This window comes from Coturnix japonica, chromosome 14 (genome assembly GCF_054131305.1).
Source record: "Coturnix japonica strain WE chromosome 14, WE-NBRP24, whole genome shotgun sequence".
Classification (NCBI taxonomy): domain Eukaryota; kingdom Metazoa; phylum Chordata; class Aves; order Galliformes; family Phasianidae; genus Coturnix; species Coturnix japonica.
This window is the reverse complement of record NC_140676.1, coordinates 11,525,961-11,550,452: the sequence shown is the minus strand read 5'-3', so window position 1 is coordinate 11,550,452 and position 24,492 is coordinate 11,525,961. Positions and strand designations below refer to the sequence as shown.

General features: G+C 35.9%; 1 protein-coding gene and 1 long non-coding RNA gene across 15 annotated transcripts in view; one reads left to right on the top strand and one right to left on the bottom strand.

Moving 5' to 3' along the window:
- LOC107318762 (uncharacterized) overlaps positions 1 to 24,492 on the top strand; it is a 143,422-nt gene that overhangs the window by 96,221 nt on the left and 22,709 nt on the right. For 2 of the 5 annotated variants that reach the window (XR_014934183.1, XR_001557482.3), the window contains exon 1: positions 9,751 to 9,900. This is a non-coding gene — a long non-coding RNA (uncharacterized LOC107318762). Of the gene's footprint in view, positions 1 to 9,150; positions 9,212 to 9,724; positions 9,901 to 24,492 lie in introns of those variants that run through there. The other 3 variants (XR_014934180.1, XR_014934182.1, XR_014934181.1) reach the window with 3 other exon arrangements.
- UNC13C (unc-13 homolog C) overlaps positions 10,416 to 24,492 on the bottom strand; it is a 153,941-nt gene continuing 139,864 nt past the window's right edge. For all 10 annotated transcript variants that reach the window (XM_085514973.1, XM_085514976.1, XM_085514975.1 and 7 more), the window contains 3 exons: positions 15,916 to 16,008; positions 15,174 to 15,333; positions 10,416 to 11,862 (listed from right to left, as the gene is read on the bottom strand). In XM_085514973.1, the coding sequence (XP_085371099.1) occupies positions 11,577 to 11,862; positions 15,174 to 15,333; positions 15,916 to 16,008 (539 nt within the window). In that variant the 3' untranslated portion in view covers positions 10,416 to 11,576. The remainder of the gene's footprint in view (positions 11,863 to 15,173; positions 15,334 to 15,915; positions 16,009 to 24,492) is intronic.

Sequence of the window (24,492 nt, the reverse complement as noted above, 5' to 3'; positions counted from 1 at the left end):
AGGAGTAGGAATGCCTGTCTGGGTACAGTTTTTATAAACAGAAACAAAGAATGAAGTTGTTCGTGAAGTTGTGCTTAACTAATAGTAACTTCATGTAAGAAAGTTCAGTAGAGATCAGGTTTATCCTCTTCTAATGCTATTTGTGATATTACATTTATAAGGCCAGTTTTATGTGGTGGAATGGAAACTTGGTATTCTGAAAGATAGCAAGCAAAGTTTTCTCTCACAATAGGAATGTTTATCTAATTCCGGTAGTGATGGAGGAGGAAGGATGACAGTGTAATACCTTCTAAAATGCTTTAATAAAGAAAGATAAAGGAGGATAAATCTATTTACTAAAGAAGAAAAAACAAGATCTAGCTACTAAGTATTTCAATATATTTGGGAATGAGGCATCTTGAATGAATCTCTTCTGCATAGGATCCTTGATGACAAGCTTCAAACTGAACTTAGTTTCTTGTCTTCTTTCTTACGTGCTTAGATTGACCTTTGCTTAAAATATTTCTTTTCCAGTATTTATTTCTCTTCCGCATTTAGGAAAAATATGTTATAAACACATGCCTTTTTAAAATGTTGGTTAGGAGTTAGAATCATAGGAAGGCTTTGGTTGGTAGAGACCTCAAAGATCATTAAGTGCCACTGGACAAGTTGCTGGTCTCTAAATCAAGTACTAGATCAGACTGTGCAGGGCCCCCTCTATCCTATCCTTGTAGAGACTTTTTCAAGTTGTATGTTAAATATATTTTACTAGAAAAACCTAAATACTTTAACAGTGGTTGTGTAAGTTTTACAAATGCAGCAGTCTTGTTCCTTGTAAGTTTAAGGGAAGTTTAAGTTCAAACAAAATTCTTCTTAAAAACATCTTGTGCTCATATCACTCCATGCCAGCTACTGGAATAACCTTCATAGCACATAAGTAGAAGCCTTTGCTTCTTTCTCATACATATGTATTCTGCAATCCTGGGACCATCTGATGGAAATTAATTGCTTCAGTGATGATTGAAGGAGATCTTATATCTAATCTAAGTCATTTTCTGTAAATTCATAACATAAAAACAGCTCCTGGCTAATAATTATAAATTGTATATTTTTATTTAAAATGTCTTCTAATGAATCACAATTGTCCATCTTTGTTATCTTTAAATTAGTGGGCAAATCCAAGATTAATAATAAAAATGGTCTTGGCTGTGCTAAAGGGTGGTGTAAGATATGTGTATGTTGGGTGGTTTCCACTTCAGTTCGCTCAGATTAAGAACTGTGAAGTTCATTTGGGAAAACCTGTGGCTAATGAGATTTCAAGTCCTAATTTTACACTTTCAATGCAGGCACAGATTTATTTAATCAAAAAGCTGTGTGACTGTGAGCAGCTTGTAGTTCACAGTGGTATTTCCAAACAACCCTTGGTTCTCTGCCTCCTTACACTTCTGAGTAGTTTTTAGTAATATCGCGGTTAATGGTTTATATGTAGTTCAGCCACTTGCCAGTAAATCAAAAAACTCTACAAGTTGAAATCCTAATTACTTATTCAGAATAATACTGTAGAATTGTGAGGAATGAAGCCTGTAGGTAAATTACTTAATTGGCACATATGAGGCCTGGCTCTGTTCCCTGTTCTGGCATGGATGTATTGTATGACCTTAGACAGCTGTCTCTGCTTTGTTTTCCCTTTTTCCTAGTCTGCTATATCTATTCTGGTAATCTGTTTGCAGCAAGAAATACTTGCTTTTGACTGTATTTTTAAGGTAATAATTGGAATTTTAAAAGAACATCTGTGCCAGATATACTATTAAAACATAGTATACTAAAATGCAAATGTCAGCAGATAACATTTTCCTACTTTTTCTTAGGGGGATGATTCTTTACACAGTTTTCTGTAACTTAATTGTAAATTCAGTATAATCATAGAAGAGATGGTATGCTAAGTCTGAATTAAAAGCTTGCCCCCTTTGAATTTTAAATTTGTATCTCAATTTGCTTTTCTAGCTTTATGAATAAGCATCTCCTTAAATGCGGAGAGTACTCGGTCTTTTGGGATATTTAGATTTTTTGCTTTGGACTTGCCTTTTTGATATCTAGTGTTAGTAAACATAGAGGCATTAGAACTTTCAGATGCAGTAATATCAGAAAAGGATCTGAGCATCCTGTTTTGTAACGCTCCTTTTTTTGTGGTCTTCATTAGTTCTGGGAACAACTCTCAGTTCCTGAGGTGTAATGAGATCTTCTTTTGAAATAATCAGGTACTCATGTAATCTTGTTATTCACAAATTAACAGAAAAACTTATTAACTGGCTAGGTGTCTTGCAGAACTATTGGTTACTTCAGTGCATTCAACACCTTTTAGTTCCTAGCAATAGGTTTTATTTTTTTTTAGTTGGGATAAGGCAGGAAATGATTGAAGAACCCCCTTTGGAAAAAAGCAGTTTCTGAAAGCATAAAGGGATGCCTACTATTTTAATGGTGAAAACTTGAAGTCCTGTGAATACCTTACTGAAGGTTACTGACAGGAAACAAATGAACTTGTCATCGATGAATCAAGTCAACAGAAAAATTAATGAAAAGGAGAAATGATTTATATAGATTTAAATCCTCAGGGCACTATAATGGGTGCAAGTGACAGAATCATTTCTGGTATCATTTCTTCTTATGAGTCCTAATATGATCAGATCTCAGGCAGTTTTACTAGAAGTTAGCAAAGATTTATACGCACAATGATTCATATAACATCCAAGCCTTAGGTTCTAAGTGAAGCTTAGTAGCTTTCTGCTGGTAAGGATGATTCTGGTTACAAGCCGTGGATGTTCCTAAATTATAGGCAACTTTAAGGTTTGAATTTGCTAACTTACCTGCTTAATTTGTCTGGATTGTTTTATTTATATGTAGCTCTTGAAAATCTTAAAGTAAATACTGGATACATAGGCAAAGAGGCACCCTGAAATGTTTTCGGCTAGTGACTTTAAGCTGTGAGTTAATAATTTGTCTGCTTCTGCATATTGATATATTTCTGTGCAGTGAAAATAGATTTCCTTTTCACACTGATATCTCTAGAAATTCCAGGAAGTTGGGTTTTTTTTCACGAGCCTTTTTCCCTCCATTTACTACCTACAATTACTGGAGGCCCAGCTGAGTTGAAAAGTCTGTTGAAATTTTCCTTCTTGGTGTAATAAAATCAGTGAAACGTGTCAAAATGCCCAGAATCACAGGCAGAGATGTGCCCCATGTTGTGCCTCAGGAAAAAAGCAAAGTGCAACAGAGGGCAAATCCAGCTGCCTGAATAGCTATTCTGATTCTGTCACTGGCCCTCGGTAGCTTAAACAAATCATTGAATCCTGCTTTCTCATTTCTCTGTGTGAATAATTACGATGAGAATCATCCCTCAGAGGCCTGTGATGCTGAGTGGATCAGCAGCACAAGATGAATACTGAGGGGCTGCTCTTCCAATCTTGATTTGTCAGCTTTGGCTGATTGCCCGCTCAGAAGTCCACTTGTAAAATACCACCAAGAAATAGGAATTAAAAAAGAAGGCTGCCTGTTTGTAGAGCAATGCCTGCATTTTAATGGAGACTACAAGTGAATTAATGTGCATGTGGGACTGTGTGTAATTTTCTCTGAAGACATCTGCTTTTATGCAAGCATACCTGCACATTGTGCCTGGCTCATCCTTGTCTGTAGGGAGAATTGTAAAGTACATGGGAGTTAAGAACTCCCATTGTTTTCAGTGGTTTATGAGTCAGGCCTAAGGAAGAAAAAGACATGGTAAATTCTGAAATCTAGTGGCTTTCAAAGGAGAACATTAATTTGCTGCAGATGGATCACCTTCTTTAGGCTTTATAACACAGCTGTTGGGTGTCATTGTAATATCATTTAATGTTTTTAAAAATCTGATGCTTCAGAATTAAAAAAAACCAACCAACCAAACAAAAAAAAAACAAACATAAAACACAACCAAAACTTTCCTTTCTCGTAGTTATAAAGTTTGCTTTTTAGCAGACTACAGTAGGATTTGATGTTATTTAAATATATTAACCCTAAAATGTGATACCAAAATTACTTAAAGCAACCTGATATAAACTAGCAGTTCGGTGTCATTCTGACCAGTCAGTTTTGCTGCTGTTGAGGTAAGCCTTTCTTGACAGTGACCCGATTGCGGCTGCTCTGTGTACACTACTGTAGTTGCATGGATTTTATCACAAACTGTTGAAGTTATAACACTAGAGAAAAAAATTGCTCTCTTGCACTGTCTTTTTCTAATTTAAATTTGGTTTGAAACACAGACTGCTATGGCAAAATGGTTCCTTCTCGTGTCTTTGGGCTGCTATAAAGCTCTGCTGTGCAATTAGCGTCAACAGCTAGAGCATTTTCTTTGCATTAATAATGAAAGAGGAATAACATAAACTAAGCCTTCTGCAAGCGTGCCCGGAAACAAGGGCATGACCCATTGGATTCCCAAATTGGAAAGCTGCATAAGCTCAAAACTTTGTGGTAGTGTTGGATCAGCACTTAAGTAATCTTAACAGAGATAGAGTATTTGTTTCACTCTTTACTGTGGCAGAACTCAGTCCAACCCACGTTAGTAGATCAGCGTTTATTTTGTGTGCAGTGTAGTTCGGTTTTTTGATATTATGGTATTGGCTGACTGTAATTTTAAGCAGTAAAACAAGCTGCAGAGTGCAGCATTTGTTACCCCTGATTTCACTAGTTTTTTAGATTTCTCTTCCAGCGGTGCTCAGATTACAAACATTCTGTGACCAGAAGCTATGGGCAGAAAAAATAGGAAAATCCAGTTGTTCCCCTTTTGTCATGTGTTAACAAAGGGATTACTGAAAGTATATTTGATACTTGATTTATATCTAATCAATTTTGTTCTTGTCATGGAATCTCCAAGTGCATCTAGAGCTTCACCCTTCCTGATTGATCTCCTTCACAGTCTGCTCTGTTGTGGGTTTTTGTTGTTATGGTCACCTTGGCGTAGATATCTGCTAATTATTCTGTCAGTCAGTTGTCTAAATAATTTACATTGTAACAGTCTCAAAGGACTCTCCAGCTGACAGGTCTGATTTAGAGTAGTGCAGTCTGTGCTCCACATTAAAAAAAAAAAAAAAAAAGGCCTTTCTCTTTCAATTTTGCCCGTTCTTCTCTGTTTTATGGCAATATGTCTGGTTTAAGAGGTTTTTTCAGTGTTACTTTGATACTGTCAGCTAGATGCAAACAGTTCTTTGAAATATCAATTACCTTACCAAGCTTTTATTTCCTGATGTGCTCGCTTGTCTTCTGCATAGACAGGTGTGCTCCGGGTGTTCTAGTTAATTGTATTTGCTGGTAGAAACGTTATCTGAAGTGGTGGATTTTAGACCACTTGTTTCAGTAAGCTGACTGTAGCTGTTACATTCATCCAAATAGGACTCTGTTGGTTGGAGCAAGCCTAAAAAGCTAATTACAAAGGTTTAACCCCTTCGCACAGATTTAGGTAGTCTTACAGAATAACATATCCAAATTGCAAGCTGTATGTAAGCACTCTGTAAATAGAGATTTGATACATACAACAAATGGTGTATGTAAACTTTGTTTACTTTGAGTGTGACAGTGAAGGATAGAGATTCAGAATTATACTCTTCATAGTTTCCAACTAGCAGAAATGCAGTAAGCCAGTGCTAAATGTAAACAGTGTTACAGGTTTCTATTATTTTTTTCTGCTGTAGAATGTCTCCCTGATCAGAAATGAAATCCTCTGCATTAGAGAGAAGATGTGCTGTAATTATACGGGCTATTAAACATTATAGAGCACAGTTGATAGGAGTTAAGTTCACTGCTGCTGTTGACTTCAGTGGCTCCTGCAATGTTTTGTTTCTAATGTCAAGATGTATAAGGAAGAATTGAGAGCCTTAATTCAGTTTCCTAGCAGTCAGAGTACAGGGAAAGCTCAGTCTGATGTGCGCTTCTTCTCACAAATTACGTAGGGTAAGGTGATACCATTTAAAAGGCGTATCAATTTAATATTGCCACCTAGGTGTAGATTAGCATGTTGATACATAGATGCATCATTAGGTGAAAATTGCTGTTGTTTCTCAAGTTCCTCAGGAGAATATTCTACCTACTTAATGGTATTGTCTCTTGCCTGTGTATTACTCAGGAAAATGATCTCTGAGTCTTCAGTTTGAATTTGTTTCTTTCAGGCTGGGAATGTATTTATCTTGTAACAAAGGATAGTGAAGTGCAGAGCCCATGTATTCAGGCTTCACTTGGTACAAGAGGAGTGGGGGCACCCAGATAAAAATCTGTTTTGTACCATTAATGAAATGGCAGTCAACAGGAGGAGGAACACTTGAACTGGAGTGGAACATGACAGAAATAGAGAGCTCTTCATGTCTGTCTCCATTGTACCAGTGTCTCACCTATTGTCTTCTGGTTCCACTCTCAGTTAAGGAATCTGGTCTAAGGCTGGATGGCACATCAGCCCTGTTCTGTATCTATCCTTTTCCTGCTTTCTTCTGAATTTCTCTTCCATATTGCAGTGAAGGCTACCGAATAAAAAGATACTTAAGTGGGTGATTGCATTATGGAGGTGGTCATATTTATATCCACTGTCTCTATATCCCCTTACTTATGCCATTTTGCCAGTTTTGCTGTTTGCTCATCACTTTTGCTTGTGCCCTTTCCTCTTCCTCAGAAACCAACCTGTCTTCCAAGGTTGGTCCTTCTACCCCACTGATAACGATCACAGTTACTCATTCGAGGTATCTGTACAGTGTCATTTCAGTTTCAAAAGCAAGGCAAGCTGCTGGCTTGCGTTTGTTTCTCTTTCTTAAAATGGTGGTCACAATGAATTATAAAACAGTGCAGCTATTGCGTTTGTTCAGATTGCATATGTATTACTGCTGATGTGTGGCTGTTGTGTATTTTGTGGTTTTTCTTTGTTTTTTTTTGTTTTTTTTTCAGATGAAGCCCTGCCATCTACTTAAAAACTAAAATCAAGCTAGCAGGCATGGTGTAGATAACAGTGACTTCTTTACTCAAAGAAACATGCTATCTAGAGGATGGGAGCTTATTTAGTGTGCAGTAATTTTCCATTAGTGTTGTACTATTCAGTGTGTATTTTGGCAATTCCTTTTCTTTTTCGTGTATGTGTGCTGCTATTCAGTCACTGACATTTGTTTTCGTAGTGCTGTAACCTCAGGCCTGGAGGCTTCACTCACATTGCAGTCAACTGCTATCACTCAGCAACAAAAAACCTTCTGCTTAAATGGGTAAGCATTGTTGAATAAAATGTGTGGGGCCTCCTGAACCTCTAAAGAATGAAAGATAGAGCTGCTTCATTGACCATCAGAGGAATTGCCAAGAATCACGAGCAGTGAGTGTTAGAAGCTCTAGTTAAGTCTAAGGCAAGTGACAACATCTCTGATTTCTGCCTAGGACTATTCTGTTGCAACTCTGATAAAGTCAGTTGTGCTTACCTGTGTGTATTTTGTATACTGTGTCCAGTCAAACAAGAGCAGGTATGCAGCTCACAGAGCAGAGCTGTGAGTGATTTCTATGTCCAGTTCACTCTGTGGTGTTCTTTCTCTGTAACACTGAAGACTACTTAGACTTTGTTGGGGATCCCCAGTCAGTGTAGCATCATTGAAGTTCCTCTTAGTCCTCATGCCAACCTTTACAGTCCATTTACGGTACAGCAAATATCACCTTCAGGATTTTGAGTTGTTCTTGCATGGAGTCTGTAGCAAGCAGTCTTTTACAGCCAGGGCTTAATGCTTAAAGTTAACATGAATTGAGAGCTCTGCGATCTGGCATGCTGTTTGCAGGTAGTGTTGTACCGTATCAAGGAATAAGGTGAACTGAATTTGTTATCATCAGTAGAAAACGTTTCTTTATTGTCTGGGCAGATTTTTTTTTTTTATTCTTGTTGTTAGTTTTGGAGCTTCAAATATTTATTTCTAGTAACCAACACTGTTCTCCGTTTGTGTTGTTGGATTAAATCATTAACTTTATGAATTAATGTTCCTGAGCTTGGGAGACTAGTTGATCTTCAGAGCTACCATTCTGAAATAGCTGAAGACCGTGTTTTAGAGCAGTTTGTGTAAATAAGCTTTGAGCTCTAGAATCGCTTTGATAAGATTCTTTGTTCATCGTCTTCTTGACTGAGGATTGTCCTCAAAATTAGATTTTGTAGGAATTTATGGATTAATCTCTCAGAAATTAACTTATACTGTGTGCACAGATATATTCTCCAGATACATGTTCTCATGTTTCTGTGCATCAACTAATATTTTCAGTGATATATTTTGTAATAGTCCAGTCCTGCTCATTGGTCACAATCTGAAGTTTATCATCACTTCTGAAAGAAATTAGTTTTTCTTTCCTGAAAAGTTATTTTTATGGATTTTTTAGTGGTGCAGTTCTGTAATGTGCATGTGATACCAAAAGGCACACACAGATGATAGAAAAATACCATTGAAATAAGCAGGTCTAAACAACTGGATGATGAGTGCAGAATACTTTCCAAGACTTGCCCAGCTGTATCTGTAAATAATACCAAATCCATTTATGTTAATTATGTCTGTTAGTTGAATTTAAATTAATACAGTAATTTAATGTTTGCCACATTTGTTCAACTCTTTTATTTAGTTTTCAAGGGATTTGTATGAAATGGGTATTTTAATTTAGACTAATGAAGTAACAGTAAATTATCCCTTTGTCTTCAGTGTCTGCTTACAGATTTGTTTTCCATGTTACTGGCATGAGAATATCAATGAAAGCCAATAAAATAGATTAGAGAAGTGAAACCATGAACATAATTGTTTTATTATTTATTTTTAAGATTCTCAACTAACGTTGCTGATAATCTGTTGGGTATTTTTGTCTCATTTGATATCAGCATGGAAAATTAGTTGGCCAACTAAATGCTGGGAAATCGTGTGGTCCAGAACTTCTTGTTGATACTGACTCCAGGAGTTCAAGTTGGGTTTCTCTTGCTCAGGAAGGATACTTCTTCCTTTTACTTTCTTTTTAGATATGGTAGATTGTCATCTCCTCAAATTTGTAATTTCAGATGCCAAGATCTTTTCTGCTGTCATGCACATCTGATAGGTAATATATATATTGTCTTAATTTGAAAGGGAGGTGAGAACTTAATCATGTCTCTTTCTTTTGATGCAGTAACTTTCTGGCTGACTATACCACATAAATAAGCATCCACAGGAAAAAGGACATGCAGAAGGTATGAAATATATCAACAAAAAATTCTCTTTTCACTGTAAAGTAGTAAATGTTAGACGTACATTTATAGCTGCCTTTGGACGGCTGTGAATTATTGTGGAACTTCAAAATAATAATTATATCCTAATGTTAACGATAATGTTTAAATCTACAATTGTTCTTATTTTACTATAGCATGTTTTAGTAATTAAAGATCTTTATGCTGAGACCCTGTAATGTAACTATCAGTATTATAAAAAAACCAAGATGCTAGTTTTGAGACCCACTCAAATTTACACTAATTTTGGCGATGAAGTTCTGCAGGGGAAGTTGCGGTTGCTGCTATTATCCAGGAAGGTGGTGAGTGTATCGTGTCCAGTTTGGCTAGATCCAGTTCTTAGGGTGGCTTAGGCCTTTTATTTATTTAAAAAAATAAAATACAGAAGAGCCATTGTGTGATAGGGTGGATTAGAATGCAAATCAAGTCTCTTTTGCCAGTGGTGTTTAGTGCTTGCCAAGAGTGTGAAAGCTATTTAGAGGATAGCACCTTGTTTGTACTTTAGAGAGCAATTGCAATAGTGTAGGCTAGCAGAGCTCTGAGGCATTTGCTTCTGTAGAGCTGTTCTCACTGTCTGCACCTTAATGAAATGCACGATTGGTCCATGGTTGTGGAGGCTGTCCTGGACATGCTCATCTCTACATTGAGGACAGGTACAGCACATAAACTCATGAGTGTATTTATCAGATAAATAAGTAATAGGGATTTGCTCCATAATGCTGGTGGAAGGGTGGTTGCATACCTGGGCAAGAATTTTTGTTTTAGCTATGTCAAGTCACATACTGCGTTTTAAATGACTGGATTCAAGTCTGTATTAGCTCTGTGGCCTTCATTCCATTTATTTACTTCTACCCTGATCTGAAAACTCCAACTTGAGTTAGAAATGTGTAACTAACAGTAATGACAGAACATCACATGTGTAGTATATTGCAGAATGTTGTGCGTGTTGCATTATTATAGAATGTTATGTCCGTGTATGTTAACAAAATGTGCACATCATTGATTGTAAACTTCTGTGATCTTGACATGCATCTCACACTTAGAAAAGAGCTAAATGCTTGGCACCAGACTTCATAATTTGATATGCTGTATTGTTACCTGTACACTGACTTCTCTGGTATTTAAATCTCTAGGAATATGAATGGTATCAAATAATATGACTAGAAGGTGTTTCTTCATACTTTATTTTTACAGTTTATCACTAAATATATTTACAGGACACAGAGTTTGTTTAGTGCAATACATAGTAATGTTGCATAAGTACAAACTGTTAAACTTCTCTAAAAGAAAAAAACCCCAAACCAACTCCAACTTAAAACCCTGGACCAAATCCAACAAAAAAGCCAAAGCTAAAAACTCTCCAAAACAAAAGAAACAAACTTAACTGATGTTACAGCTAAGTACGTAAAGCAACGTTAATAACTGAGTGAAAATGCTACCTGCTTCATTACTTTGCAGAAACAATCCCTGGAGACAAACCGCCAACCAGCTTTGTATTCCAAATTATTAACCTTTCTGTGGTACCTTATCATTTAAAAATGATTTTTGAATGCACGTATACTGTACTGTATGACAGTCTTTTTCTACAGCTACCCCTTTAATAGAAATATGATATTACCTTGGCAGTTTTGAAGAACAAAGTTATTTCAAGATATCAAACGTCAGTAACAAACTCTAATAAGCACAGCTTCTTGAGAACTTGCTTAAACAGCATTTCTTCACAGTGATATTTATGAAAGGTTGGAAAAAGATTAGCATAAAATATTTCCATCCTTTTTCATTTTTATGCAAAAATCATTACTTTATACTGGTAATTATAAAATTACAAACACTTCTATAAGTAACTGCATCTGTAGTAATGATAGAAAAAGTTATCAGTAAGATGCCTAAAATGAGGCTAGCATAAAATGATGACTTGAAGAAAATTAGCTATTTCTTTGTTTTAAATAATGGGACACAAATTAAGTTAGAATATGCAACGTAGTGGTTTAAGAGACAGACTATTAATCAATTCAAAAAGCTATTTATTTATAAATGTTAAAAAATAAAGGGATCGAGATGAGGCAAAATCAACGTTTTAAAATATATAGTATATAGTTTACTCTTAATGTTAGTTTTGGCACTTCATTGGAACAATTACTTTAACAAAGACAAAAATATGTAGAAAAGATATACAGCTCCTTGACATACCTTGCAAGTATAGTACAGAAGTACTGGCAAACACTGAAAACAGTTAAACATTCCCACATATTTGCACATGCATGCACTATTCAGACAACAGCATTGAATCTATGTTCTTACAGTGATAGTCTTGCGTTACTTGAGTAATTTAGGCTGTTTCTTCAGGAGATCTTGTTTCTGATTTAAGTCTTACAAATTCTTTAGCAACTTCATCGTTGGTCCTCTGAGAAAGTATCCTAAGAATTGTCAACCCAGTCTCATCTACAAAGATGCTTCTCAGCAAGGGATACCAGGACGCACAGCTACCTTTCTCTGCTATGTTTTGCAGCTGAATAACTGTCATTCCTATAATGCGATCTTCTCTAGCAAAGCAGTAATCTTTCACTGACAGATGAAGTTCATAGGCTCCTGGTTTATCTTCATTACTCAAAATACTGCAAGAATTAAAAATACAAAGTTGAAACAAGAAGTTTAGTTTCATTGCCTGAGGGATGAGCATGGTTTAGGAATCTTGTCACTATGAAAATGATGGTGGCAGATATTTTTGTTTTTTTGTGGTTCATTTTTTTTGTTAATATTACAGGTTATAATTTCATTTTAAATCTTCTGTATGTTAATATCTCATGTGCTGCTGATCATGCAGTCCTTTTTCTCACAGAGCTGAACAGAAATGGAAGGAATTTAGCAGTTCCTTCAGCATCTGTACCGTTGTTACCTTTCCCCAGAAAATACCGAAAATGTGCAACTATTTCCACAACTATCACAACTATAAGAATACTTATGCAGGCATCCTTAAATAATAGATAGCTTCTGTTTAGGTAGGAAGAAATCTTTTTGTACTTAAAGATTTCGCTTTTTTTTTTTTCTTTTTTTTTTTTTTTTTTTTTTTTTTTTCCCCCCCCAAACTTAGTTGTTCTGAATAGGAGAGAGTAGGAGTTCTGAAAGGGAGTACTTTCTCAGCTATCAAGTATCTATTTTCTGAGTGTAAATTCTGTGCCTGCAGTGGAAAATCCTACACCGGTGTTTGTGGCTGCTTCTGTCCTTGGTGTCTTTCCCCAACATGATCTGGATCTTTTCACATTATCCTCTAAGCGTGTTTTGAGCTCACAAAACGTATCTGAGCTGAACTTCTATTTCTGTTTGTTCTATCAGGTCCAAATTACCTTGAGGATGTATGGTACTGTTTGCTCAAAGTTCTGGATTTAGTATCTGTCAATATGATTTCTTTTGTCTGTTGATTTAAATAACTGTCGTCTTATCGCAACTACTTTATTTACCAGTGTCATACCTGCATTTACTTACTGTTAGTGTTGTAGTTCCTAGATAGGAAAAAGAGAAACTTTAAATATCACGGTAATTTTGAAATGACAGCAAGAACGTGCTTTTAGCATCTTTCATCCAGTAGAGCCGAGATGTTTGGTTGGGGTTTTAAAAATCTTTCATTAAACTTTACAAACAAGAAAAACTCTGCAAGCTTGTTTTTAAAAATAAAATTTATTCCCTTCCAAGACTATTGGTGATCCTATATGCTGTATTAAGATCTGGCCTAAAAGCTATATCTAGCACGTATGAGACAGCAGGTATCCCTGTGAGCTTAGAGGCTACTTGCATTTAATTAGAATTGTACCTACTGAAAAGCCAAAGTAAACTGGGGAGAGTGTTCCCAGTTACATAATTACTGCAATGGGAATTCTTTGTGGCCTGCTTATGTCTTCATCCTGCCTGAAGTCAGAGCTCATTTTGGAGGTCACCACAATGCCTTATGGAGAGAAGCAGCAGTTATGCTTGCTGCTGTAGATACGAAGGGGGCTTGTTTCCTAAAATCACCAACTATTTTACTTCTCCAGGTTCTTTACTCTCTGTTCTGGATCATGTGAGCATATACTGGTCAGGGTAGCTCTCAGAACGCAAATATACAATATCATTTGATTTAATGTAAAGGTATTTGACAGACAGTGTTAACAGTCATTCCAATGGGATTTCAGATTTGATTTATGTGAAAAGAAATGTTTAAGCTGTAATCATAGGAAAGATCCATGCATATCTATAAAGTAACCCTGTCATAATCTTCACAAAGATAATGCAGTTCTGAAACAACATCCAGTCCCTCTAGGAAACATGAGTTGTTTTTGACATCAGCTGATTGAGGTTTGTTTCTTCAATTAATACTTTTCTCACTTATGAGCGATAACAGAGATATGCACAGTACAGCCTTACAAATTTACTAAAGATTAACAGTGGCAGGGCACTGCTGAGTTGGTGACTGATTCATAACTTAAAAAACAAAACAGGTTGGTATTTATTTGATATCTCCCTTTTGTTTAAAAGTCAGCATTAAGCAGTTGCTGTTGCTGTGCATGAAAGGCATTTGAATATGTTGTCTTCTACCTGAGGTAATTGTGAGGAAGGAAAAAGAGTCATGCTGCTGTAAATAAGAAGCATAAACTTGGCTCAACCACACTTTTTCTCTTCATAAACTATATCAGTTTTATACTTCTGAGTAATCTCAATGGAAATGAACACATCATAAAGGTGAATTTGTATTTAGCTTTCAGGAGGCAGTGGTATTCATAAGATCGAAGAAGGCTGCACATAATGATGATTTAATATATAATTTACTGTAATTTCATTTGTATTTTTTCAACTATTCCCATTTAATCTAATTTTTAATCATTTCTATCCATGCAGTTGTATATGAAACTTTAAAATTGTGAATTTTGTGTGATTTTAATAGCCACAAACAAGTAAAGGAAACATTTTCTCTTTCTACATCTCATAGGTTGCTACTTCATTTATGGTGTAAGCTCAGTGCATTTAATATAATTCTTCTGGGAAAAAAAAGAAATTATGTGTGAGGCATCCAGTATGATTGCAGGTGATGCCCATCATCCATTGCAGGCAGCACTAAGGAGCTGACGTTCCCAGGCTGTCTGGGAAACAGACAGTTTCTGAAACAGTTCTGAATAGGCTGTGAAAAATATTTGACTGGAGAGTTTGGACACAGAACCTGCTTTGCTTACATTTTTCCTAGGGCTTTCTTCTTCAGCTTGTCCTTTTGTGTTCACATAAAAGCGGTCTCAGCCTGCTTGCTGCTCAGTATCCTTATAGGTCACTTACTGTCACAGCTGAAGCAGTGGGATGAATAAAATTACCAGCTACCAGCCTTAAAAAGCGTCACAGTCATACATAAGAAAGTGAGCTCTGTCCCCCCACCAGGTGTGTGGGAATTTGGTGCTTTGAAAATGGATCCGTTTCAGTTAGAAAATAAGGACATGAGTGGACAAGTTAAAGGGGTGCACTGTGAGAAGTACTGAATGTAAAACTTCAGGTATTTAGAGCTTTGGGCATTAAATAAAGACAATCCCATTCACAAAAACATACACAAGGCTTTGGATATTTAGATATGTCAATAGTTATAATGGCCTTAGTGGTAAGAATTGATATATCAGTCCAGGTAACTGCTTGGGCAAATCATTTCCAAGAAACACAGAAAGTTAATTCCTACATGTGGAAACAAATTGCACATTTTAGGCAACTTTTAGAATGTTGAAGGCATAGTGGTTGTCATTCATCTTCATATAGAACAGTGTTACAAATAAATAATTGGTTCTGAAGTGATTCTTATATTACGGACTGTGATATAGCCTTACCTTTAGGGTTATTTCTGTGCTAAATTGCAAGAAATTCTGACAAAATTTGCAGGAAATGTGGAATTAATAGATGGAAAAAAAGCCCCAAAACTTACAATTGGAAAGTCTCGTTGTATTTTGGTGACCAGGTGTTGCTCTTTGTCTTGGTTCCATGTTTCCTTTTCTTGTCACTTAGGTTAGGACCTAATACACAGACTTCTACAAATGGCCGGAACATTGCTGTTGTTTGCCAGTTGAGATTATTGATTGCTACAACTAGAGGGGGAAAAAAACAAGGAAAATAAATATCCATTAGAAGGACTTCAATTAATTATCCAGTAAGACAGCGTACCTAGCAAAAGGTGACCTACCAACTCCTGGCTGTTACGTATAGCTACACACACGCGTGTGTGTGTACACATATATATATTTCAAGTTATAGCAGCAGCTAAAACAAATAATATCATCAGCTCTTTTGTCTGCTATGTTTGCTGTAACTCAAACTTTGAGTAATCAAAGTGATGCTGGGTTTGATTTGGAGTTTGTACAGTGCAGAACAAAGAACTTTTATTTGTTAAAAAGGGAACATTTTAAATCTTGCTGCAGTGAATTACCACCCACCTCTACTAGAGCTTGTGGAGAATTAAATTATATACAAGTTATCTAGAAGTATATCTTGGAAAATTATATACAAGAGATCTTGTCTACACTGGGAAGCATAGGCCAAACTACTTAGCTTGTGCTGGTGTTGAGTAAGGAGGAAGTACAAAACAAATCACTTGAAGCACTTCACTACAGCTTTACAAGTACAGTTAGACTTTATTGCTTGCTTTCTAAAATTAGCTATTTGAAACTTACCTTTAACAGTAACTTTATGCTCACCAGTTCCAGGATGTGTAGAAACATCCACCTGTACAGATATTTCACCCACTGAATTATTAGTGGTTTGGCCTGAAAATTATAATCGGTAGGTTAGCATACTTGGCTTCTTGGCATATTAAGACCAACAGAAATTGAAAGATGAATGATAAGGATAAGGAATTTGACATTTATTTCACATTCAGATGGGAATCAGCTATTGTGAAGTGTTTTTTGCCACAGAAGTGCCCAGAGTAGTTGAAAGTTTCTATGAAGTGTCTCAGTAAAGCAAGAAAGCGGTTCATTAGAAACCATCTGCTCTCATTGCTGTTAGCTATGTGTGCATCCTGATATGCAAAAGTTCATGATTTTGTATATATTTTCTTCCATGAATCTTACTGCAAACATTCGGACAGCCATTTCTGCATTGCCATTGATGAATCCTTTTGGTGTAATCTGTAATTACATTCTCTACAGTGGTTGAGCATTGCAAGGTCAATTAAATACTCTAAGCCCAAGTGTTACTGCTTCAGAGAACAAGGTTTCTTCCTGACACATCAAAATGAAGAAATTCAGCGCTCAGTTAACTTGCTGGGAATCCTAGAATGCAGTTCCATGCTTTCCTGCTTTCAAGTGAGTTTTTCTCAGAATTGTCCCGAATTAACATTTAGAATTTGAGTGTTTTAGCAAAGATGCACAATCTGGTGTCTTATGCCAAATTGTGTCGAAGAGAGCCATGAGTCTGTGTCATCTATTAAGACATAGGAACATTAAATGGGTAGAATTAATTGAACATACTGGGAGGGAATGACAGGTGTCTTCAATCTCCCATTCAGAATTTAACAATAATTTACAATGACTGCAGCAGTAGGTGAGCCAGGCTGATCCTGAGGATCGTTGAAAATATCAGTGCGTGTCAATTAATTGATTTAGCTTTCAGCTTAAAAACCAAAACCTACGTGTGGAAATCAAGAATTTTTTGGAAGAAAGTGATCAGCATTTTAATTAGGTAGGCTGTGCAGCAACCTGTGGGCGGTGTTGATAATGGAGAGCATGCTGTTAGTAATGGCTCATTAGATTATACCAGTATCACATCTATGAATTAAGGCATAAGTCTTTGCTTTTAAAGCCTTTTTTAACCGTGCAAAGTATTTCCTTGCAAACAGTCCCTAATAGATCCTTTTTTTTTCTTAGTAGTCTATAATTCACAGCAGTGCCCTAAGCAATGCTGCAAATATATAGTGGGATTAGTCTTATGTGTGCAGTACTGTTTGATATGGCTATAAGGAAATCTGTGTGAAATATCATACAGTTTTATATTGAAAGCAGCTGACATTAAATGACCCTATAAAATTCCTGCAGCAGAACATCTCAGCTAGAAGAGGCTGCTTCTGATGGAATCCAGAATATGAGCTTTGTTTCCTTCAGTTTACCAGCACACCCATCTCGCATTTGCTTGTTCTCTCACTGACCTGCTGAACGAACTAAAGGTACAATTCCAGAACATTCGGTAATTGCTTATATCAGCTTTTGTTGACACGTTTCCCAATCTTGCATCCCAAATGAAAGGTGATCCAATCTTAGTGACAGTTTTCAGTCTTTCCTTTAATTTTATTTGATAAGTCCATCTCTGTCAATACTGCCTCCTCCTTCTCTCTGTGGGTTTTGTTTTTGTCGTTCTGGAGCTTGATGTTCTTTTAAAGACTTCCTGGAGTTTTGTGGCTTTTTGACATTTTCCTTCTCCCATCTAGTCACAGATTTGCTGTAAGTGGTGATTTCAGTAGTGCCTTGGCTTCAAAATAGTTAAAGATAATAAGCCAGGCTCTGAAACAGTTCAAAGATATGCTAAACGATCTTAAATTTATGATGGCTCACATACATTTAGTTATTTATTTTACTCTGGTTTTCAAGACTTTCTCTATCTTCCTGAGGATTAGAAATCTAGTTTAAAAGAAAAACAACTAGCTACAAGCTAATCATCATGCATGACTTGTTTTTAGTACCTGAGACAGAAAAGCTCACTAAGCACTGGGAGTTAGGCAATAAAAACAGCTGAACTGGCAGCATTACTGTGTGGTAACCCTATCCTGCCCCATTTGCCTAACAGGCCTGTTCAGCATAAATCTTGCTATTTAATGAAATACCATACCAAGGTTTTCACCTCATGTTCTGAATAAGGTGTTAAGGAAAAAGCTGGATATATCTTTAGGCTTCCCCAGAATGCAGTGCTACAGAAATTATGTAAGCTGTGAAGCCAATCATTTTATTAATAATAACTATTAATTTAGGCATACACTGGGTATCTTCTGATAATGTCAGAAATTATGTATATATAGATCTCCAAAAGCAATGCCTCCTCTCCATGTGAACTACACCTGATGCAAAGAATACAATGATATGTTACTTCTACAGCAACTATTACTTTTTCCTGGGGTTGTTTTGCTAATTTCTTATATGATGTATTTAACTTGAATAGTCATTCTATTGTTTTATTTTTCATGGAATCCTAAGGCTGAATAATTCAGAGGGAAATCTGTAGTGCCTGTTTTAATATTTTTATGTAATGCAAAGGTTAAATTAAAGGCAAATTCTCTGGATGTAAGAAGTTGGTTTTTCTTCTTTTTTCCTTCTTCTGTATGTATAGAGAGGAAGAAGGCAATCAGTGAACGTGTTTTTTCCCCAGCGTACTGTGGAAGAAGATGGCTTATTCCTAAGGCAAAAAAGCATGGGGCTGGTGAGAGAGCGTTTATTGCCTCCTTTTTACTTGTGCCCTCAGCACACAAATGAAAGAGGAGAAAGACTCCATCTCTGCTACTGAATGCATGAGATGGAGAAGCAGTGCTGTTTATGACAATTAAACCACATACAGCACTTGGCTGTGAGCAGCAAACACTGCTTAATGAGGTCTGAGTGGCTACTGGGCTGATGGTTACAGGAAGGGCAGAAAGCTTTTAGCTGTTGTTGCACAGTCTGGGAGAGGCTTTTCAGGTGACTTAAGGACACGTACATTTTGCAGTTATAGCCCTGTTAAGGGCTGTGTTTTTCATCACATGTAAATTAGTAATGATAAGCATGCTGTCTGCAAAACATGCTGTAGTTGAATGTAAGCTGTTTCTTACAAACTATCGTTAATTGCTATCTTATGGGGAGAATTCTTAATTACGTGATGACTGACTTTAAGCAACCATTTTTTAACCAGGATTCCATAAAGAATTGAAAGGATTTAGGAGGTCTGTATTTGATTAGAAGACATAAATATTTTATCCTAAGGATTACTGTGTGTGAAGGTATTAAGGTTGACAGAAGATTCTGCAGTGCTTGTACATTTCCCAACTGTTTGAAGCCTTGCTATTAGATACATTCTTACCCGTCTGATATTTTTTAATGTCACATGGTGTTATATGAAGACTTATGAGGAAAATAATACAAAAGCATGTGCTATTATAGGTTTAAGCATTTGAATGCCGGCGTGGAATCAGCAGCCAAAGCTGCTTCATCTCTACCTAGTATAGACCTTACATTTGAACGTGTGTTGTGAGGGCTGGGAATCATGTAACCCTGTTATGTCCCTGTGTGAGTCTGAGCAGTGAGAAAGCATGGATGAGCCAGCTTTTATCTGGGAAGTCCACGTAGCAACATCTGGTGTCCATCCATATGTATCCGTAATTCCTAAGCAGTGCTGCACAGAGGCAAGTGTACCCTCTTTATAGGTCTTCATATGTACTCATTAGCCCACTGATAACATTAACACTTCCTTTTTTAAAGTGATGACATATATCTGATGACTTTGTTACACATTACTAACAAAACATCGATACCTTTCAAGTACTTTTCTTTCCCCATTTTTTTTTTGAAGACTTAATGTATACGTTACAGTTTTTCGTATCTATTTAGAAAGGTGCACTTATTTCATTTAAAGAGCACCCGAAGAAGTTTTCTGTCACAAAATGTTGTCAGGTAAGTGCTTTGTAAATTAGTTAGATTTCACCAGCAGCTCAGTTACTTGAACTTTTAAAATATTAATTTTCTCTATTCCAAATGCATTTATTTTGCTGTAAAAATATACTGGAGTACTTCTGTTAGCTGTAATTCTATAAGCTCAATATTGTGCTTATTTTTTTCCTGTTGTCAGCTACAAACTAATCTTTGTGATGTCAGTCTGAAATTCTGCAGCTTTCAAATTGTAATAAGCATTTATAACAGACATCGTAGCAAAGCAGTTTATGATAATAACTCCCTTTAGTAAGCAATAGTTAGTTTAATCTTTCGATCTTGGTTCAGGTTTTCTTTTCAAGCAGTTTTATTTCTTTTATAAAATTTGTTTAATATGCAATTGAACCCTCAATGTGAAAACACAATGGATGAAGCAGGGATTAAATTCTCTCTCCATCACAGGTTATGGCAGAACTTGCAAATGTTGTACAGGAATTAAAGCTTATAATGGAACATCAGAACAGTTTTCAAAATATGGTAGTTGATGACGCAGCAGCTTTGAGGTGCGAAAGAACAGGCAAACTTCTCTTTATCCACATATAAGGAACTGCTAAGTAAGTTATTTTTTTACTATAGTTTGTGATGATGTCTACCTGCTTTTCTAAGCTACCTCAGTTTGTATTAAATTTGCTGTTGTCTTCTTTAACTGTTAAATTATTATCTGAACTTGATTCCATATGCTTAAAGCTCTGCAGAGGAGCATAGTTATTTGGTATTGGGAAATAATATCTGTTTATTTTTGAGCATGTCATTTCCTTCCCAGTGTTAGTGGCTTTGCAAGAGGAGTTATAGTTGTTCATTCTAATTAAGTAAATATTTTCCTTTCTACATATAATCATTTCATGTCTTTGGATGCTTCTTCCTCTTTCGGCTTTCAGTTGTTTAACATGAGAATAAAGAAATTCTATACAAATAAGCTGATGTGAAAGAATACCCTTTTTCTGCAGCCATTTAAACAAGTGGGGAATGTAGTATGAGCTCTGTATTTCTAAATGAGTATTGATTTTCTCCTTAAGCAATACAATCTCTTCAAAGTCGAGCTAAAAACATTCTGCAATCTTTTGTGGTTTGCTGCGTCAAAAGCCTTGACACTAACATTAGCATTCCCTTTTGAGACTTATAAAGTTAACCTGTTGTATATGAATATAAATTATAATATAATAGTGCTTGTTTTAGATACAACACTGGCATTTACTTTGGAGAAATTACTTGTAAGAAACTGGATCAAATTCAGGACACCAGAATATTTGAGATGAGGTCTCGTTATGTACCTTGTTAGAACTGGATTTATCCAAGTGTTATTAGATTTGATGCTAATCAGATGTAAACATTCCGGATGCAGACTGTAGTTTACAAAATCAAGGTAGGTAACTTATACTAATGGTAAGCTGTCTTTTTTTTTTTTTTTTTTTAATACATACATAGCCTTTCTTTCATAGAAACCTTGGAGTTTTTCCTGAGGCTATTCTGTGCTGACTTGCTGACCCCCATGTAGCTATTAGCCAACCATGGTGCATTGTAGCCATGCAGCACTGAACTCTGGAGTCTTACACCTGAGCCAGGTTTTGCAGTTCAGGCTGGGCAGTGTGCTGCAGTTCTGGAATTGATTAATGCTTGGCACAAGAATAATGTGAACATTTGATTGTTTGGTGGCAAAGGGTGATGGAAAAAAAAAAAATCTGAATTGTAGTCTGAATTAACAAAGAAATTTTACCCTACAGCTGAGTTTATAAGTATCAGGAGGGGAAAAACAGTAATACATTAAGGTGCCCAATCTGAAGATGATAATCCCCTGGAGGTTAAAGTCCAATGGAAGCAGAATTGGAGATCTGAACCTCAGGGTCTTTTTGTACCAACGCTAAAGTTATGCACTTGGCTGTGTTTATATGCTTGTAGTGGAGGTATCAATGACCATATGGCATGATAGTCACTCAGGACTTGAAAGGCACATTTCTTCACTGTATTACTGTCAAATTTTCCAAGTCCTTCAGTTCTGTATGGACATCCTTGTGTCCTTTTAACAGCAACTCTGTAAGAGGCCTGCTCCAGGAAATGGCTTTTGGCAGTACTAGCAACTAGAATCAGGAAAACGTCCTTATGACAGGGAGGCTGGTGCTGCAGTTACCTGGATGTTCTCTAGTTGATATTGAACCTGAGTTTCAGGAAAGTGTAACTAAATTTCTTCAAAAGTTTCTAATTTGTTGTATGTAAAACTGAAGAAGTAAGTGTTCCTAACCAGCAATAATTTATTTGCAATTGAGAATACTGCTCTACTGGTCTTACGTTTGGGACTTGAGATTGAAGTAGTTTAAATGCTGGCAGGTTTTTTTTTTTTTTTTCTGGAAATAAAATTCCTTAAAAGATTTGTTTATATTATGGAGCAAACACAGGTAATTATCTTCCTCCTTATAATCTTATTGATACCAATGTTGAATATCATAATAACTGGAATCTCAGTAGTATTTAATTTCCAAATGTCTGGAAGCTTGTGGCAGATGTGATAGCAGCATAGATCTAGTTAGAGAAATCTCTCTCTCCCCCTGTGCCATGCAGGAAGGCAGATGTTTCATAAGCCAGCATCTGACAGAATTTAAGATATGCCAGTATGCTAATCTTGGGATCTGTACATCTAATAAAGAAAGTTGGTACAGAAAAAATTTTTATCCTTTATTTTTGTAGTGGAGTTATAGACTTGTTTTCACAACATTGAGTGAGGACTGCATTTATGTTATTTATCACCATAATCCCATTATAAGGTGAATATGTATAAATATATATATATATCCTTAGATATTATTAGTTATTTAAGAAGCTGCTCCTGCTTTGTGCTCAGCATTGTCACGTTGTTTGGAGTATGCTCTTGAGGATATAGAGAAGCACTTTGAAAAGGAGAATCCATCAGATTAAGAATGTGGGAGTTAATTTGTCTCACTTTTTGGTAGTTTGCTTTTAAAGCATGTATTAGTAAAAATATAAGCATGTGGCATACTTGAAGACAGCAATAAGGAAAAGAGCTTAGCTTCCAAGTAATTAGTGCGTTGAAAACATTTGAATAACTACAAGTATCACCAGGTGTTTATTCTGAAAATTAGGAATGTTTTCATTAGTTTTGCCCATAGGAACTTCTTTGTTTCCTGGAAGCTCTTTTGGAATGTGTAGACACAAAGGGTTGAGTATCAAAACTATAGATCAAGCAGTCATCCTTGTTCAGAACTGGTGCAAAAACATGCTCAGTGGCTGGTGTATTTGAATGTTCTTACTGAATTTAATAATCCTCTGTATACATGGGAAGATAGATATTATTGGGTACCACAGAATACAGATTTAACATAGATCATGCCCTTCGTAGTGGAAAGAAAAATCCTGCATATAGCAAAATCCACAACAACAAGAAATGCTTCAGGACAGAATCACTGGCTATACTGTGGATGTTAGATATCTAGATAACTAGATTTTAGCTTCACTGATTAGATTAAAGCATATCCCTTGCATTGTATCTTGCAATACTTTAATATTTTTTGCGCTGTTATCCTTGGAACTTCTGCATAAAAATTTTGATGAACCAGCTGTACTTCTCTCTAACATTATAATTTTATATACAGCTTCAGTTTCTAATTTGCACAAAGGCTCATTGTAACTGTATGGTAATGATATCGCTACAGTTGTGAGACTGGAAGTTATAATAGATACATTTTTTTTTTTTTTTTAGTTCTTTCAAATGAGATGTTAAAGGATGATGAAAAGCTTTGAATTGCTTTTCCATAACTTTCATTCCCAGTGGCTAAACCTCTAATAATACTGGTGTGCAATTATAGACATGTATAGAAGTGAACACAGACCTGAGACAGAAACCATGATGAAAATCAGAAAATTCCAGTTTGCCATTCAGAGATAATAAAGGATAACTGCTTATGGCTACAACCTGGGTAATTTTCTTATGTTACAATGAAAATGTGCAAGGAAAAAAGCAAAACATACTAGTAATTAATAACTTTCAGCCTAAATCCATATTGTTAATCATTTTTGAAAGGGGGAAAAAGTGTCTATTCTGTATATTAGAACTGAGAAAATAGCTGTACAGCTATATATGAATTATTAACAAAGATCCTCAGTCTAATATGAAAGTTGTCCAGGAACTCATTCTTTATAATTAATCTTTGAGGCCAGCTGCAAAGCAAGTGTTTTATGCTTTTTATAATGTGACTAACATAACATATGTCAGAGGTGAAAACAATTGATTTCCAGTTTAGCTATCAAATTAAAACTTATATAGTTCTTGTGAGCAGGAGCAGGGTAGTTAAGGCTAAATAATCAAAATGCATTATTTGTTGAAGTTGCTATATAGCATTCTGTTTTGTAAGATGTCTGCTGCATGTAAAAATGGCAAAACTTTACAGTTCCTAAAATGAATTAACTGTTTTAGTTTGGAATAAGATGCGTGCTATCCCTATGAAACCAGTTCCTCTGTGTACTGTGTAGAGGTATGAAAACACTAATCTATCTCAATAAGGAAAAAGGTAAATAATACCTTTTTTTTTTTTTGAAAAAAGAAAGCATCTTTGCCTAAAAGAATAGCCGTGAACA